The 16351-nt window shown below is 34.5% G+C and overlaps 1 protein-coding gene and 1 long non-coding RNA gene across 3 annotated transcripts; one reads left to right on the forward strand and one right to left on the reverse strand.

Annotated features, from left to right (window-relative positions):
- Positions 1 to 4779: 4779 nt before the first annotated feature.
- Positions 4780 to 5652, reverse strand: LOC147473635 (beta-amyrin 16-alpha-hydroxylase CYP87D16-like). Its single transcript, XM_086587210.1, has 2 exons — positions 5370 to 5652; positions 4780 to 5242 (listed from the first exon to the last, which is right to left on the reverse strand). The coding sequence occupies exons 1-2, from the start codon at positions 5567 to 5569 to the stop codon at positions 4900 to 4902; spliced, it is 543 nt and encodes a 180-aa protein (XP_086443336.1). The 5' UTR covers positions 5570 to 5652; the 3' UTR covers positions 4780 to 4899.
- An 8193-nt stretch (positions 5653 to 13845) lies between these two features.
- On the forward strand, positions 13846 to 15003 carry LOC147473636 (uncharacterized). Of its 2 annotated transcripts, none has more exons than XR_015210374.1 (2): positions 13846 to 14085; positions 14313 to 15003. It is a non-coding gene; the product is annotated as an uncharacterized LOC147473636 (long non-coding RNA). The 2 variants fall into 2 exon arrangements; XR_015210373.1 differs by having other exon boundaries at positions 13917 to 14095.
- The last annotated feature ends 1348 nt before the right edge of the window (positions 15004 to 16351 follow it).

A 16351-nucleotide genomic window follows, 5' to 3' on the forward strand; every position in this document is an offset into this window, starting at 1 on the left:
CTTAGGTGAGATTGGGCCGATCCAAATCTTTTAAGTTGGGCCGGTTCTATTTTTAGATGGGGCCAGTTCTAATTTTTAGTGGTTGGGCCAAAATTTCAATGTTTGGTTGGGCCCGGATTGTGTTTAGTTTGGGCCCGTTTCATTTGTTTGCTTGGGCCAGTTCAGTCTAAAGTTTTGGGCCAGTTTCTAATATTGCATGGGCCAGTCCATAGGACTTAAAATAGATCCAATTGGGTCAGGTCGAATAAATAAGTTGGTTTTAGACTTTCGGGTTCTAAGTTTTGGGCTTGGCCAGTTGGGTCCGAACCATGACTTTAGTCACGAGCCCATGAGCCATGCATTTTGACCTTAGCCATGAACCATGGCTATGACCTCGAACCTGTTGAACATGGAAACGACAGTTTGACTTCACCATGATGGTTGACTTTGACTTTGACTTTGACCCGTTGACCCAATTTGACCCTTTTAACTCGGATTATGATTTGGGTTATTAAGATAGGTCTAGGACTATTAGCATACTTGACTTTAGGCTAAGACCTCTATATATACGTGTGTATGTGTATTAACTACTATGTGATTTTGCTGTATTTTATGATATGCAACGTTATGACACTAAGACATCCCTGAAATTAATAACGCGTAAATAAAAAATACAGGAAACAAGATACTCATTCGTTATCTTAAATGATATATAAAATAAAGTTCAATAATGCGTAAATAAATTTACCGCACTCTTTTAGAACTCCACGACTCAAGTTTTGGAATTTAGTTTTATGACTGTTGATGTCATATGTTAGGTGGGCATTTATTGAATGTGCCATAAATGGCCCGTTAGCGTTATATAGGGGTATTCATTGAATGTGCCATGAATGACCCGGGTATTCATTGAATGTGCCATGAATGACCAGATTGTTTGGACTGCCCTAGAGAGGAACTAAGGTATTCGCCTTGCGGGTTAGTTGTATTCTTTGATTATGCGAGTGTTTGGGTTACTTTTGAATACATAGGATATCTACATATGTTATATATGCAAGTTCTAACTTTCTTTTGCAGGAGGGTAGGACTTAATAACATTTTGTCGCAGGGGACGCCGGTCCTACCCTTTATACAAAGAAATGGATATCTCCAGACGTTTTAATTCGGTATTTAGATATTAAAACGAGGTATTAGAATGAGTTAAGATAATATAAGTTTTGCTTGGGAAGAACTATCCCTACTGAGATGACGGAACTTCCTGGTCTTCCAAGTCCGAAATGATTAGGTTATGATAGATATAAAGTGATGGTTTGGATAATCAAAGTATGATAATGTGTATATGTGGTTAGTCTACTCATACCAGCAAATTCCATTTTGCTGACCCATGTTTGCTCCAAGGCCTTCTAAAACAAACCCTTCTGGCTGATCCATATATATCTCCTCTTGTAATTCCCCATTTAGAAATGCCGTTTTAACGTCCATTTGGTGAATTACGAGATTACGAGTAGAAGCAAAGGCTATTAACATTCTGATAGATGTAATCCTCATCACAGGAGAGTAGGTATCAAAGAAATCAAACCCTTCTCTCTGTTTATAGCCTTTTGCTACTAATCTCGCTTTATATTTATCAATGGATCCATCTGCCTTAAGTTTCTTTCTAAATAACCATTTATTTCCAATAGTTTTACAACCAGGGGGCAACTCAACCAACTCCCAAGTGTTATTGGTTATAATGGACTCATATTCACTTAGAATGGCCTCCCTCCAAAAAATCGCATCAGAAGATGACATGGCCTCTGAATAGGTCTGAGGATCCTCCTCTACCAAGAAAGTAAGGAAATCAGGTCCAAAAGAGGTGTTAGTCCTAGGTCTCTTGCTCGGCCTGAGTTCAATTTCATCTTCAGCAGAAGAATCTTCTCGAACTCTAGGAGCAAGTCTAGAAGAACTCGGAGTCCCTCCAGATCTCTCAATAAATGGGAATTTATCCTAAAAAAAGACAGCATCCCTAGACTCAATAATGGTATTATCATCAACAAATTTATTTTTAGATTTGAAAACTAAAAACCTGTAGGCACTGCTATTTTGTGCATACCCAATAAAGACACAATCTACAGTTTTAGGGCCAAGTTTAGTCCTCTTGGGTGTTGGTATAGATACCTTAGCCAAACACCCCCACACTTTAAAGAATAGATAAGTCGGTGTCCTATTTTTCCACATCTCATATGGAGTTTTATCTCATGGTCTTTAAAAGGTATCTTATTCGAATATATAACAAAGTCGTTAGCAAAGCCTCCCCCAGGTTCATAGAAGCCCCAAAGCTATTGATCATTGAATTGATCATATCTTTGAGAGTCCTATTTTTCCTCTCTGCTATCCCATTGGATTGGGGAGCATAAAGGGCGATGGTCTCATGTACAATACCATTATTTTCACAAAATTTATTGAAAGGACCGTAATATTCACCTCCTCTATCGGACCTAACTATTTTTATTTTCTTGTCTAACCTGTTCTCAACTTCAGTTTTAAAGGAAATAAATTTAGCTAAGTTATCATCCTTACTCTTAAGAAGATAAACATGACATAAACGTGAAGCATCATCAATGAATGTAACAAAATATTTATTACCTCCTCTAGTCATGTAACCTTTAAGATCACATAAGTCGATTGAATCAATGCCAACAACTTCTCAAATGTTTCTTTCTACCTTTTGAAAGGTTACCTAGCATATTTAGATTCTACACATACTTCACATCTCTTATTTTCAGAAATAGTATTCTTGGATATGTTACCTAGATGCATCGGTTTTTAATTGAAACATTATTAACGTGTCCAAGTCTACTATGCCATAGATCAAATGACTCAACCATATAAGAAGAAGTAGATGCTTTATTTATTAAATTCAAAATCAGTTACATTGAGCTTAAACAAGCCTTCATCTAAATAACCTTTACCCACACAGGTTCCCCCCTTAGTCAGAACAAATTTGTCTGACTCAAAGACAAGTTTGAACCCCTTCTTACTTAAAAGGGAACCAGAAACCATATTTTTCCTAATATCAGGAACATAAAGAACATCCTTCAAATTAAGAACATTTCTAGAAGTGAACTTCAAATTAATAAATCCCTTTTCCTTCAACTCTGAAGCAGATGAGTTACCCATGAATGGACTTTCTCCTTCTCCCGGAGGAGTGAAGGACGAAATGCACTTTTAGTGCCACAGATGTGTTTTGGTAGCCCCAATGTCTACCCACCAATCGGTCATGTTACTCACCAAGTTAACCTCAAGAACCACAGAAAAAGTTACCATCCCTAACTACATTTGCTTGTGCCTTATCTTTCTTCCCATCATTCGGACCTTTTTGAATTTATCAACCGGGCTATATGACCTCGTGATCCGCACACATAGCAAATGAATTTCGTGGATTGTAAGGTTTCTTTTTAAAAGTGAGGTTGGACCTGCTTATTCTTGTTCGCATATGGTTTCTTTTTGACGGGAATTTAGTTGATTTAGACTTAGAAGAACTAGCAAATAAGTTACCTTCAACCAAAGTTAGCCTTAGCCTTCATTTTCTCAAGTCTCCACACCGATTTCAAATTCTTGTTATCCTCCTCGATCCGAAGGTTGACGATCGATCTTCTAGGGTCATCTCTTTCTTCTTATGTTTGAGATGTTTTTTTGTACTCCTTCCACGAGGGAAGGGAGTTTCTCAATTATGGAAGCAACCCGAAACCTTTTGCAGATTTTATAACCTTCCCAAAAATCTCATGAATGATTATTTGCGCTCCTCTACTTGAGAAAACAACAGATTTCCCATCTTCCATCTTGAATTCCGAAACTTTCCTACAAGAAACTTCTTAGAACCTCATCTTCAAGAGCATACTTTTATCAAGCAAATTCCACAATTACTCAGCGATGACACACAAAGATAAACATCATACAAATCAAGGGAAAGACAATCAAGTATATAATTTCGACATAAATAATCTTTATTTTCCCATCTCATTCCACACCACCGTAATCCACTGTGTTCATCTTCATTTTCATTGTAAATGGGTTTCTCAATCGAAATCCATTCAACCAGTTTCAGAGTAGTCAGATAAAACCGCATTTTCATCTGCCAGCGCTTAAAATTTCTGCCATCAAAAATCTCAGGTTTGACATACTTACCACTAGGTTTTTCCATTTTGGCAGTATAAAGAACAAGCGAGCACAATACTAGAATAATCACAAGATTTTAGATCTGACACTCACCCAGTACTCCCACCCAAATAGGATGGATTTGGCCCCTCCCCCCCCTGCACGGCTCCCGAGAGCCCCCAAACCAAAGAGGCCTTGTGTGCGCGCGAGCACCTCCTTATATCCTCTACACTATCCCTCCATAAGGAAACAACCAATATAAACTTAAGAGTCTTAAGTTTAGTAACCAATGTGGGACTAAAGCCCCCCACATTAGAGTGTAGTAGATACAATAGGTCATGGGTTCAAACCCATGAGGACACAAATCCATTCACATTTCCAACAAATCATTCCTTCACCATCTCCTTGAGTATTCTTACAGCCCTCTTTTGATCCTGTACGTACATGGTTTAGACTTTAGAGTCTATATTATATGGCATCTTAATTAATTAATTTACTTAAATTGAATGGATCATAACTCATTAGTTTCACAGTTAATAACTTTGTATACTTGGCATTACCTTGAGACATTTATTGTAAACAGTCCCAGGGATGTCTAATGGAAATGAGATGTAAGAAAGCTAGTGAATTTGTCCTTCAAATTCTCCGAATACTTGGACGGATCATAACTCATTAGTTTCATCGAACCCAAACCAAATGACATCTGTATGTAATTTGGAATATTTGTTAAAGTCGAAAAAGAACATATAGAACACAACCTCGCATTTTTATGAGATTGAGAACAGATTATGGAGCTGCGTTTACCGTTGTAGCGACTTCTTTTACTTCCACCGATTCCTGTTCAGCCCAAATGGATAGGTTTTCACGCGCCATATTTTCCATGTCAGAGAGAAGCTTCTCTTTTTGCTTCTCGGGACCAAACTGATCCATAATCATGTTCCTAAGGTACTTGTGAATAGCACCAGTATTGCTCGTCAAGCTTTGCTGTCCAATTAGTTTCATAAATGAATCCAGGTACCACAATTCAACTGAGTTTCCTTCTTGTTGAAAGATGAAATGGCTAAATTCAGGATCAGTCGAGACTACCACTGGCCAACCTACCAAATTAGTCTTAAAAAGTGGCCCGTATCTGAAAATCATGAAACGGAAGGTGTTACATACATCTATCGATAAGAAAATATAGAAGCTTGCATGCATTATGTAGTCTCGTCTGTTATATAATGGGCATTACTAGCTACATATATTAAATCTATTACCTTGTCATCCTTTCTTTGATAAAAGGATGAATATCGAAAGTGGTCTGAGATTTGAAAAACTGAATGGTTTCTCCAAGTAATGGCAGTCCCATTGAACCAGGAGGGAGTTTTCCATTGCAGATGGGATTCTTCCACTTATAGGCATAATTGGTCATCCATACAATAACTAATGCTAAAACAACCAATGCAAGTGACCACATCTCTTCGTATGTTTTAAGGATATTTGAAGTAAAGAAGAGATGGTTAGTTGTGATACATTTCAGGAAAAAGGGGAGTTCCTTATATAGACAACCATATGCTGCATGGGTTGTTCTTCAATCTAGTAATGTATCTTATTTACTTCTTCTAGTCTACCAAGGTTGACTACACTAAATATTTTCAACTCAATTTAGGTTGTTTGTTTTTTTAGTTTTCAGCGTTCAGTGGCCCTCAATTGTTAATTTTCAGCATTCAGCCTTCCAAAAAGTGGTTTGTTTTTTATTTGACTTCAGCGTTGAGTGCCAAAATAGGTTTTTAGTGTTCCGTGGCAATCTTGTCGCTGAATGCTAAAATCCTATACTACCCTTTTCTCTTTCGACTCAAGCGAAGAAGTCATTCACCAAAAAAGAAAAGCGAAGAACTCTAGCTAGTTACCTCACATCAATTATTGACAAACCCATCCTCTTCATTTAACTTAAACTTTTTAAATTTTTGTCTAGTGATTTGAGATGGAGTATGAGATTTTCAATCCACAAAGAGAAATCGAGGGTTTTTAATTTGAGATGGTTTGTTTTGAAAAATAAGACTTTGATGTCTTACCGTCTTTATGGTGGCACTTTCATTTGAAAAATACATTCGATGCTCACTTTCATTTATGGTGGCACAACTTGACAATCATACATGTGAAAATATATTATACTTAAAATGTATTTTTTTTTTATTAAAAATGTGAGTTTTTATTTTATAATATACTATATACTTAAAATTCTTATATAAGAAAAATAAAAATAAAATTTATGACATTAATGATTGCTTCTGTATATTACTATACATTTTTAACAATATTAGTTTGTACTATTTAGTCCAACTATTTATTTTCATTATTGAGAAAACAATTTTTTAAAATGTTGACAATAATATATTATTTTCAAACAAAATATAAAGATTATGTTAGTAAAAAAAAATTATAATTTTTTTTTTGATAGGAAAAGAAATTATAATTCCATTGGGCAAAATGGTCCAAATAACTTATATTCAGCATTTAGAACCAAAAAACATTCAAGTGGTAGGTTTCACTACACCAAAATGGCCATTTTGTAACAGGGCAAATTTTCCATGTGTAACACTTATATCCGTTACTAGCTTTCTAACGGATAAAAGCGTTAGGCATTACGGTATCCGTTACTGTACATCTATTTTCCCTTTTTTTTTAATTTATTTTCTAAGGATTTATTTATTTTCTAATTTTTTGTAACAATTGTATCCGTTATAAACTCCCGTAAGTGGAAATAAAATATACTTAAAAGAAATAAAATAAATTCTAAAATCCGAAAGGGTACATTTCTCTTCTCTCTCAAGCTCGTCTCCCTTCACTCTCCTCCTCTCAAGCAAAGTAATGAAGTCTAGGGTTCCAAATCTAATTGTTAAAAAAGGAAGGCGACCGGTTACATTTGAAATTTCTCTCTTTCTTCTATGGTTTAGGGACGACGAATCAGACAAACCAGATCTAGGAGGATAGCTCGGAGGAAGACGAATCAGGTATACCTCCTTTTCTGTCTGATTTCTCTCTCATCTAATTTGTTTTGCTACAAAATTCTAATTATTTTTTCTTTTGGGTTTTTCAATTTGGGGCAGGTAAGTTAAACACGTAGTGTTTCTAGTGTGCATCTCTCTTCCTACTAATCTCAAAAGAAAAAGAAAAAAGATGGAAGCTTTCGTTGATGAGAAGGCTGTTCGTGTAGAAAACATCTTCCTTGATTTCCTAAAGAAGTAACTTACCAAAACCCCCTTCACTCTCTCTTCTCTGAATTCTTAAAACTAATTTTTCCTCTTATCTTCTTCAGCTTCAAGTTAGATCATAACTCAAGAGAACCATTCTATGAATAAAAAATAGAAGCAATGAAATCGAATCCACTGAAACGAATTTATTAGTTCTTAGTTATGATAACTTGAGCTGTATCCTTTTCTTGATTTTTTTATTTTATTGTTTTTTTTCATTTAATTGATTAATTGGTTTGTATAGTGTGATTTTCTTGACCTATGTAATTACTAGATTTGTCATTGAGTTTTAGGAGGTATGAGCAAGAAGATGCGCATGAGTTCTTGCAATGCTTATTGGATAAATTGGATAGCTGTAGTATTGTGGATGTAAGCGCGAAAGATGAGGAGAGTGCGTCTTATGTACAAGATTCTAGTCTTGTCAATAAAATATTTGGTGGTCGCGTCCAAAGCAAGGTATATTATTTTTGTTTAAGTTTCTTGAAATGAAGAAATTTACTTTGAACATTGACAAGAACTTTGGATTTGATCACTTTTAAATAGTTAACCATAAGTTATATCTATTTGGTCTCTGTCATATATTTTTGCACATTGAATGGATGAAGGAGTAATTTACATGATCAATACACAGTAAATGAAAAATGTGTAAGAGTAGTGATCAACAAATGGAAGCTTCAATAGTTCACTGGTTTGAGGAAGTCATTTTACTTGGTGAGCATTACTAATATTGGTGGACTTGTACCTCTCTTTGGTTCTAACTTTTATGTTTTGAGATGTGAGGTGATGACCCATTTATCTTAGTTATTAGGATCTGGTTTTTTACTTTATAATTGAAATCCAATAATTGTGGTTCTATATCTAGTTTCTGGTGAAGGGCATGTATTAAGTTATTACTTGCTTGACAAACGATATATGGAGTTGTTTAAAGTTGCTTAATCTGCACTTCTTTATTTACGAGGTTTAGCTCTACTTTCCTACTCTGACATGAAAAGAAAAACATATTTTTCTAGTAAGAAAGCTCATATCCCCCTCCCCCCCTTCAGGACTAGGTGTGGATGGAATGTCTCAAACTTCAGTAAGCAAGACAATTGTGTCTTCACCTTTGGATAGATTTCATTTCATGGGAGCGCAAATGGGGTTTCTGCGATCTTCCCTGTCTTCTTTTGTTAGAGATCGAACGCTTATGCTCACCTTTGAGCAAAGATGTAGTGAATCGAGAGAAAAAGCCAATGTCTCTATGAGTTCCTGGAGATCTATCGGCCATGGTCTCCGATCAAAGTCAAATATACTGTAGCCTTCTTCATTGGTGGAAAGCCATACAATTAACATGAATGAGGCCCAACATGAGAATAGTCTCTTTTAAAGCTCCTTGTATGAATTATTTAATAAGAAATGTGAGTTCCCTTCTCTTATAATTATGTATTTATGTTCTTATTCATGCATTGTTTATGTTTGGATGCTGATCTTCAATTGTTTCATTGTTCTATTTTTGTTAATTGGTAAAAATAAATCAACATTAAAACTGTTTATTTACATGTTTTCCATTTTCCCCCGCTTTTCAATTTTATCTGGACCGTTCCTCCTCACCCCACTCCAACTCTATGCAATAAATGAATACTGTTAGGGACCCACTAAAATTGCTCTCCCCTTTTTTATAGCTTTAAGCAATAATTATCACTTTTCTACAGATCTTTACTAATTTTCGATGAAGTGTGTGGGTTCCTATGTCATAGTTGATATCTTCTTAGGTGTGTGTCAGTTAGGGTCTTGGTGAGGAGAGTCCTCTCTGTTTGTATTATCATTTTGAAATTTATAATGACCCTCTGTTTTACTGGCCAGGAAAAAAGTCAACCCGCTAAAAAAGAAAAACAGAAGAAGCAACAATTACAATTGCATCTATTATGGAATCAGCTGCTACTGTATACTCCTGTCTCATGCTCTCCTTGTTGGTTTTTCCTTATTGTATCTAATTTTCCTTATTTTTCCTTGTTGGTTTACAATTGCATCTATTCTAGAACACTTATTGTGAGAAATATCAATAGCAATGTTGAAGATTCAAATCCAAGCTTCTTTTTAGGTAAACATTGGTTGAACTTATTTCATCATTTAATAATCTTCGCTAGTTTCTAGATCATTTATAGGTTTTGGTGTTGAGTCATATTATCATAATCGACTCGTGTTCTGGGGCTCAAAGAATATGGAGATATAATGCTCTTTATACATCATGCAAGCATTGTGGATTTGTTATGATTGCATATTATGATATAAGGGCAAAGTCATGGAATGCAATGAGAGCACTCCAAAATAAGCCATTGAGGCGAAAAGCTTGACATCCACTATTCAATCCCAAAGGTATGATACTAAGATTGTAACTTAGTATTTTCCTATGGCTTTTTGGTGCAGGCATTATTGTTGTGTTGTTTTGGCGTAGGAATGATGAGAACTCGGTTCGTGTTACCAATCTCTCATAGGACACGCCAAGTGAGCCCCACTCCAAGATCTCTTCAAGACTTTTGGTCTTGTGAGCCGTGTTTACATTGCTTACGACCAGAAAATTGACATGAGTAGAGGCTTTGATTTTGTCAACTTTGTACACGAAGGTGACGCCGAGAAGGCTATTGCAAAGCTCAATGGTTATGGTTATGACAATCTCACCCTTAGAGTAGAGTGGGTTGCGCCAAGAACAAACTAGATTGTTAGTTGCTCCTTTTCTGAGTCAGTATGAGGTCTACTGGTAACTGTCTTTTTTTATATGTATGGCACTATCAAGTTTTTATGTCTTAGATTGATGACTATTTTTATAATAATGTTTAATTGATTGGTGACTTTGTTTTTTGTTATTCATTTGTTGATTAAGTTTGTAGAATGTGATCTTTATATCATATTTGCTAGAATTAGATGTGCATGGTGGGCATTATTTGACCTAGGAAATTTTTTGTTTTTTTTTTAAGTGGCTACAGTTTACTAACGGATATTTCCGTTACAAACAATAGTTAGTAAATAGCACGTACATCCATCCGTTAGAAATGACAAATTTAATTTGGCCATCAACAATTAGCTATCTGTTACAAAGAATTTTAGTAACGGATATAACCGTTACTAAAATTATTATCAGTAACAGTTATATCCGTTACTAATTTTGGCCTAAGTGAGAGTGACGCCCCAGAGCTAACAGGTATAACCATTAGTAAAAATATAAATAATAGATATAACCGTCAGTAAATGCTTTTTTTGGTGTAGTGTTTATTTAGCATTCAACGTTCTGTATTCAGAGGCTCAAACAAACAAACAACCCCTAAGACTCAAGACTTGTCGTTATTAATGGGCTTATAATAGATACAAACATGTTTTTAACACTAAAGATGTGTTTGTTCTTCTTAGATAGCCTATAATCCTAATTCCAAAGTTCACCCTTTCATCCTAACGCCTAATTATCAAATTCGACAATTTTGGAAAAAAAAAATTTAAGACATTTTTGAGTTAACCCTCTATAAGTGTGTAGGCGTTTTGAGTTGAATTTTGAGATTGAATTATTTTTTATTTTATTTTTTGGCTGTAGGATTTTTGGGGGGTTATCTCAAAACGCTACACACTTACTATTTTGGCTGTTACTGTTGTTAAATTATGATGAGGTGCTATTATGGGCTTATTGCCCTAGCTACCTCCTACAATGTTAAACTACAAGCTTCAAAGATTCAGTACGTTTATGTTTTAGAGTGATTTGCTTAGGAAATTTGTTGAAATTAAACCAAGTCTTTATTTGGTATATTGACTTGGTTTAATTCAAACTTGCTTCAAAGTTATGAAATAACTTTACTTTCGAAAATTGCAAGACTTGAGCTACGGTGAATCTCTAATAGTGCTCAGAGTCACAAGCAACCATATTTCAATGTGTTAGAGGAAACTTGTCTCAATGTGCCCCTCTCATTTTTTGTTTGTGGTTTGTACTATATATGTTCTTTTACCATTTATTATTATTATTATTATTTATTTATTTTTTTCTGCTTACCCTCTTTAAATCCTAATTGCAACTAGTAATTTGGTTATATCCTTCTTCAAATCTTAAGTTTCAATATTCATAGTCTAATAATTCTGTATATGTAAAGATTTGATTTGAAACTAGCTAAGTTGTGAACTTGGAATAAACAGTATTGCATACATTATTTTCATAATAGTTTTCAAAATATTTGTTTTGAGGAGTTATTATGTGGTATTTGTTTGTCATTCTAAATCACATCATCCTGAAAACACACTTTTACCAATATTTTGTAGATACTAATAATTGCAAGGGTTAACTAGATCCCCCTAGATGGGAAATTAGCCCCCTATACACAAAAAAAAAAAAAAATGGTCAATCCAATTTGATTTTTTTATTTCAAAAAATCTATTTATACTCCCTTCATAACTCTATAGGGACTCCATATCTTATGTGACATCCAAATTATATTTCTTTTTCCAATAATAAAAAAACAAAAATAGAAACAAAAAAATAACTAATAACTTATCTAATTAAATAACTAACATCCGAAATAGTAACAAATAAATAACAAAAATCTTGCCTATATTTCTACAAATAAATTAAACAAAAAAAGAAAGAAGATAAAGAAAAATAAATAAAATAAAACCCAATGCCCTAAAAAAAAGTTGGCCGCCCAAAAAATTCATCTTCGTCATTCTCAATCCCCTCACTCTCTTTCTTGTCACAAAATTCTATTTTTTTTTTTTTTTATCACTTTAGTTACATTAATTTTGAATGGAGAAAAAAAAAAGTCATATGATTATCTATCTATTGACTTAAACAAATGTTTGGATGTTTATGTCAAAAAATATGATGATTTGTTTCACAAGTGTACCAAATTCATCTTTTTTTTTAAAAGTTAATTAAGGTTTATTTTTCTTTATTTTCTTTCTTTCTTTGGTTGATTTGTTTGAGGAAATATAAACAAGGGTTGATTTATTTGTTATTTTGGTTTTAGTCATTTTAATTAGGTATGTTATTTGGTATTAATTTATTTATATGTTTGTTTTTAAATTTTGAAAAGAGAATAGAATTTTGATGCCGTGTAATGAAGTCACAAGGGAGTTATTGAGGGAGTCTGAGCATTTTTTTTTTTTTTTTTTTTTTTTTTTTTTTTTTTTTTTTTTTTTTTTGAGACTCTAATTTCCCATATAATGAGTGAGAAATCCTAATGGGCTCATTTAGGAGAGGGATAATACTCATTAACCCTAATTGCAATTAGGACACTTTTTGTTCCTCCCATCTCCATTCTAAAAGGAGAAAATGTGATCTTTCTTTGTCTCTTCTCAAACAATCAGAGCTCATTTTTTGAGTCTTGATAGATACTTGGAATGATTTGTATGTAATTCAAAGTACAAACAAATTTTGATTGCCAATGACAAAGAAACAAAATTTTGTTTTGGTGTTTTTTGAGTCAAGTATTGAGCTAAATTTGAAGCAACCTTCTTAATATTGCAAGAGAGACGTAATTAAAATGTGACACGAAGAATTCTTTCAGGCGAGTATAAAGAATTCAACAATTAAGTTGGATTAGGCGTGTGGAGTAAATCATTCCACCGTATGTTTGCATACTCATTTTATCCAGTTGGCTGCAGCCATCTCCACAATAAAGGCAATATTCGATATCATATGAACCTAAAACGTGTCTTTTTTGACAATTGGGTCATCCACGTACATCCAAAGTTCCAAACAAATAAACACGCACATTTGCTTTCCTTGTCATGCTAGCCTTTAGCTTGAGATAGCACTTTGAACTTTGAAGAATTCGAAAAATTATAGCGTAGAAAGTTATGCCCATGCTTCCCAGGTGTTTTCCCTGCGTATTTTATTTTTCTTTTTTTGATAATTAAAATTTTATTGTAATTATAATTTTCAATTTTTCGGGCTTTAGAGAAGAGTTAGTTAAAACTTATCATTATAGCTATAAATCACCTATGATATTGTTCCAAGTCTTTGGGGTTTTATATGCACCAGAAAGATACGTTCAAAGTATCGGTTTCTCTTAGTTGGATGAAAACAATCCTACCTCAGCAACAACGAACTGTTTTGAATATGTTCAGGCCTGCGATGAAATATGTTCAAGCTTCAAACATGTTGTGCTTGGTCTAATTGTGTTTACATAAAACGAGGACTTGATTGAGCCAAGTGGGTCGTGGACTCGTGGGTCAATCTCGTAAGTCGTACATATCACCTTTCTATCGTGCAAGCGAGAATTCAAGTGAAGCGTGTCTCAACTCTCAACACTCAACTTTCAAGTAAGTTTCAACTCTCAACCTTAGTCACCAGACGCGAAACGGAAGTGGGAGCGAGAGAGCTTCAAATTTGAGAAGCTCCAGAGCACTTGCCGTGTGTGTATATATATATACGGTTTGGCTATAGTGACACTCTTATTGTGACATTCCTATCTTACACCTCTCCTGAACCGTCCGATCTAATCTAAGTCTCAAAAGATATAACACTCCAAATTTCAAACAACAAAGTGGGGGATAAAAATGTCTTTTACATCTTATCTTCTCAAATCAAACCGAAATTAACACTCTCACCCTCCACTTCTAGCAAATAGAACTAAATTCTCTCCAAATCAAACCGAAATTCCACACCAAAACGACGACGACGAAAGTGTTTTGTTGATGGAAATTAACACCCTCACCCTCATTCATGGTCCTGTATAGATTGTCCTCAATAACGTTGTCGTCGTGATGTTTTATTACAGAAACTAAGGTAAATCAAGGTACAATATAACAACCCTATATTTTTAATTAATTAAATAAATATTTATAGTATGTATTTTATTTTGTTTTATTAGTATTATTTGGATATGGGCTTAAGTGGGCTTTAGTTAAAAATAATAATAAATAAATAAAATAAGGGGGATAAATAGTAAAATAGAAAAACGTGGGTAGAGATATGGATAGGGGGTTATAACCATTGAATCTTTTTCCATGTAGATTGGGGGGAGGAGAAGATGACGTTGCCTGAGAAGTAAAGAAAAAAAAAAGAAAAAGAAAGAGGAGGGAGAAGAAAGGTTTGTACTAGTACTGATGAAGAACTAGTTGAAGAAAAAGGGTGTTAACGTTAACATCGAAGATAGCTATGTTGCAAGTTTTCTTAATGAAGAACCTGAGCAGTCGGAGAAGCAGCTCACAAATAACAACCAGTTGCAAGAAGATGAGGAAAAAAAGGGTTCATCGCAATTCGAGGAACAACAAAGACGTCAAAGGCAAGAACTCCAAAACGAGATTTTTAGCCTCCAGGTAATACTTCGTGATGCTAAGCAATGCTTATCTTGCAATATGGCAATTCTCTCGAACTGCGGGTTGCAACAAGATGGTATGCGGAAACTGCACACAATGCTTTTGCTGGCAATGTAATAAGGCCATTAGTGATGATCACTTCAGGGAAAATGGATGTGACCAGATAGGAGAAACTCAGAAAATAGAGAACAAAAAGCCACGGGTGGTTCAAAGGCACCCTTGTCCATTTTGTGCGGAAGAGAATGCAAAGGCGAGTATTTATTAGTTTAGTTAATTGTTTATTTTTATCGGAAAGCAATACCTTTTGGGACATTGGTGAAAGTACTAATCTAGAAGGTGGGTGCAAGTATTGTACTATAGTGATCTTCTTATGACTTTGTGTTGATATTCTTGTCTTGCCGACATGGTTCCAGATTGTTTCTCCCTATACAGTTAAGTTATTAGCTCACCACATACAACTAGTTAGGCGTAAAATCAAATAATAGACTTGCCTTTAGATCATCTCGGTAAAGCACAAAACTCCTTTAACAAGTGCAGAAGTAGGTGCCATATCCCATATGTGACCTACTGATCCAGGCTATTAAGTGTCTGCCAAGTATAATTTCTTACTAAGGAAACCTTATAGCATCTTTTATCCGACGCAGTGAGCCTCACTTAATTTGGATGAGTGACGGAAAAGATATGATCTCGACAATTCTATGCGTCAGAAATTCTATTCGTCAGAAAACAGTTTTCTGTATAGGGTTTGATCACAAATTGCATAAAGTTAGGGAGAGACTTAGAGTTTTTGTAAAACATGAAAAGTTGAGTTTTATGAGTCTTCTTTCTAACTCAATTGGCCTCGTCCTATTCCGAGTCCTGTGGAGACAGCTATGATGTCTGGAAGTTTGGTTGATAGAAAATAGTGCGGCAGAATTCAGTTTCTGTGCACTGTGTTCGAGTCCAGTTTTCATATAGTTAGAGTGCGAGTTAGTATTTTTGTAAAACATAAAAGAGTAAGTTCTGAGAGTCTTCTTTTCAATGCAAAAAGTCTTGTAGCGTTTGGACACTTGTGGAAAGAGTTGTGGTCTCCAGAAAATAACGCGTCAGAATTCTAGTTTGTTAAAAATTAAGATTTTTATCGTTTTCGACCTAAGTTTTCTTTTAGATGGGCTGAGGTTGGGACTTCGAAGTTCTACATAAAAAACTAAGTCTACATACCCTAGTTTCTAAATAATTAAGTTGCGTGTCTTTTTGAGGAATGTAGGAAAACACTATAGTATTGACAAGTTTGCTAGAAAACCTACCGTGGTATCCTTTTATGTGCATGAACCTGTTTTGATAAATATATCTAGTAATGAACTAAGAGTCTCTTAAACTTTTCTTAGGTGTTTATATAGTGTTTGTAGCCTATTTTTAGACTGTGGTTTTATTTGAAACCGATAGGGTTCATAATATCGTTTTTGGATAATCGAAGTAGAGAAATATCCATTTTTGAGCTTTTTGGACTTAAAGGTTCATAGTGTATCTCTGGGGATGAAACTTTATGTATATGATTGTGGGAGTATTTGAAACTTATTGTATGTGATTCTATATAGTATAAATTGTTGTTTTCTTTAAAGGCACATACAAGTATATTGATAAATTGGTTAAGAGCTACGTAAGGTTTGATTCTAATCTTGAAAGATTGGATACGTAGGCAGCCTTTTGTAAAGGTGCAGCCACCATATTATATATTATATATTAGTTTTAGT

The sequence above is a fragment of the Coptis chinensis genome, unplaced genomic scaffold (assembly GCF_015680905.1).
Source record: "Coptis chinensis isolate HL-2020 unplaced genomic scaffold, ASM1568090v1 utg2104_pilon_pilon, whole genome shotgun sequence".
Lineage (NCBI taxonomy): Eukaryota > Viridiplantae > Streptophyta > Magnoliopsida > Ranunculales > Ranunculaceae > Coptis > Coptis chinensis.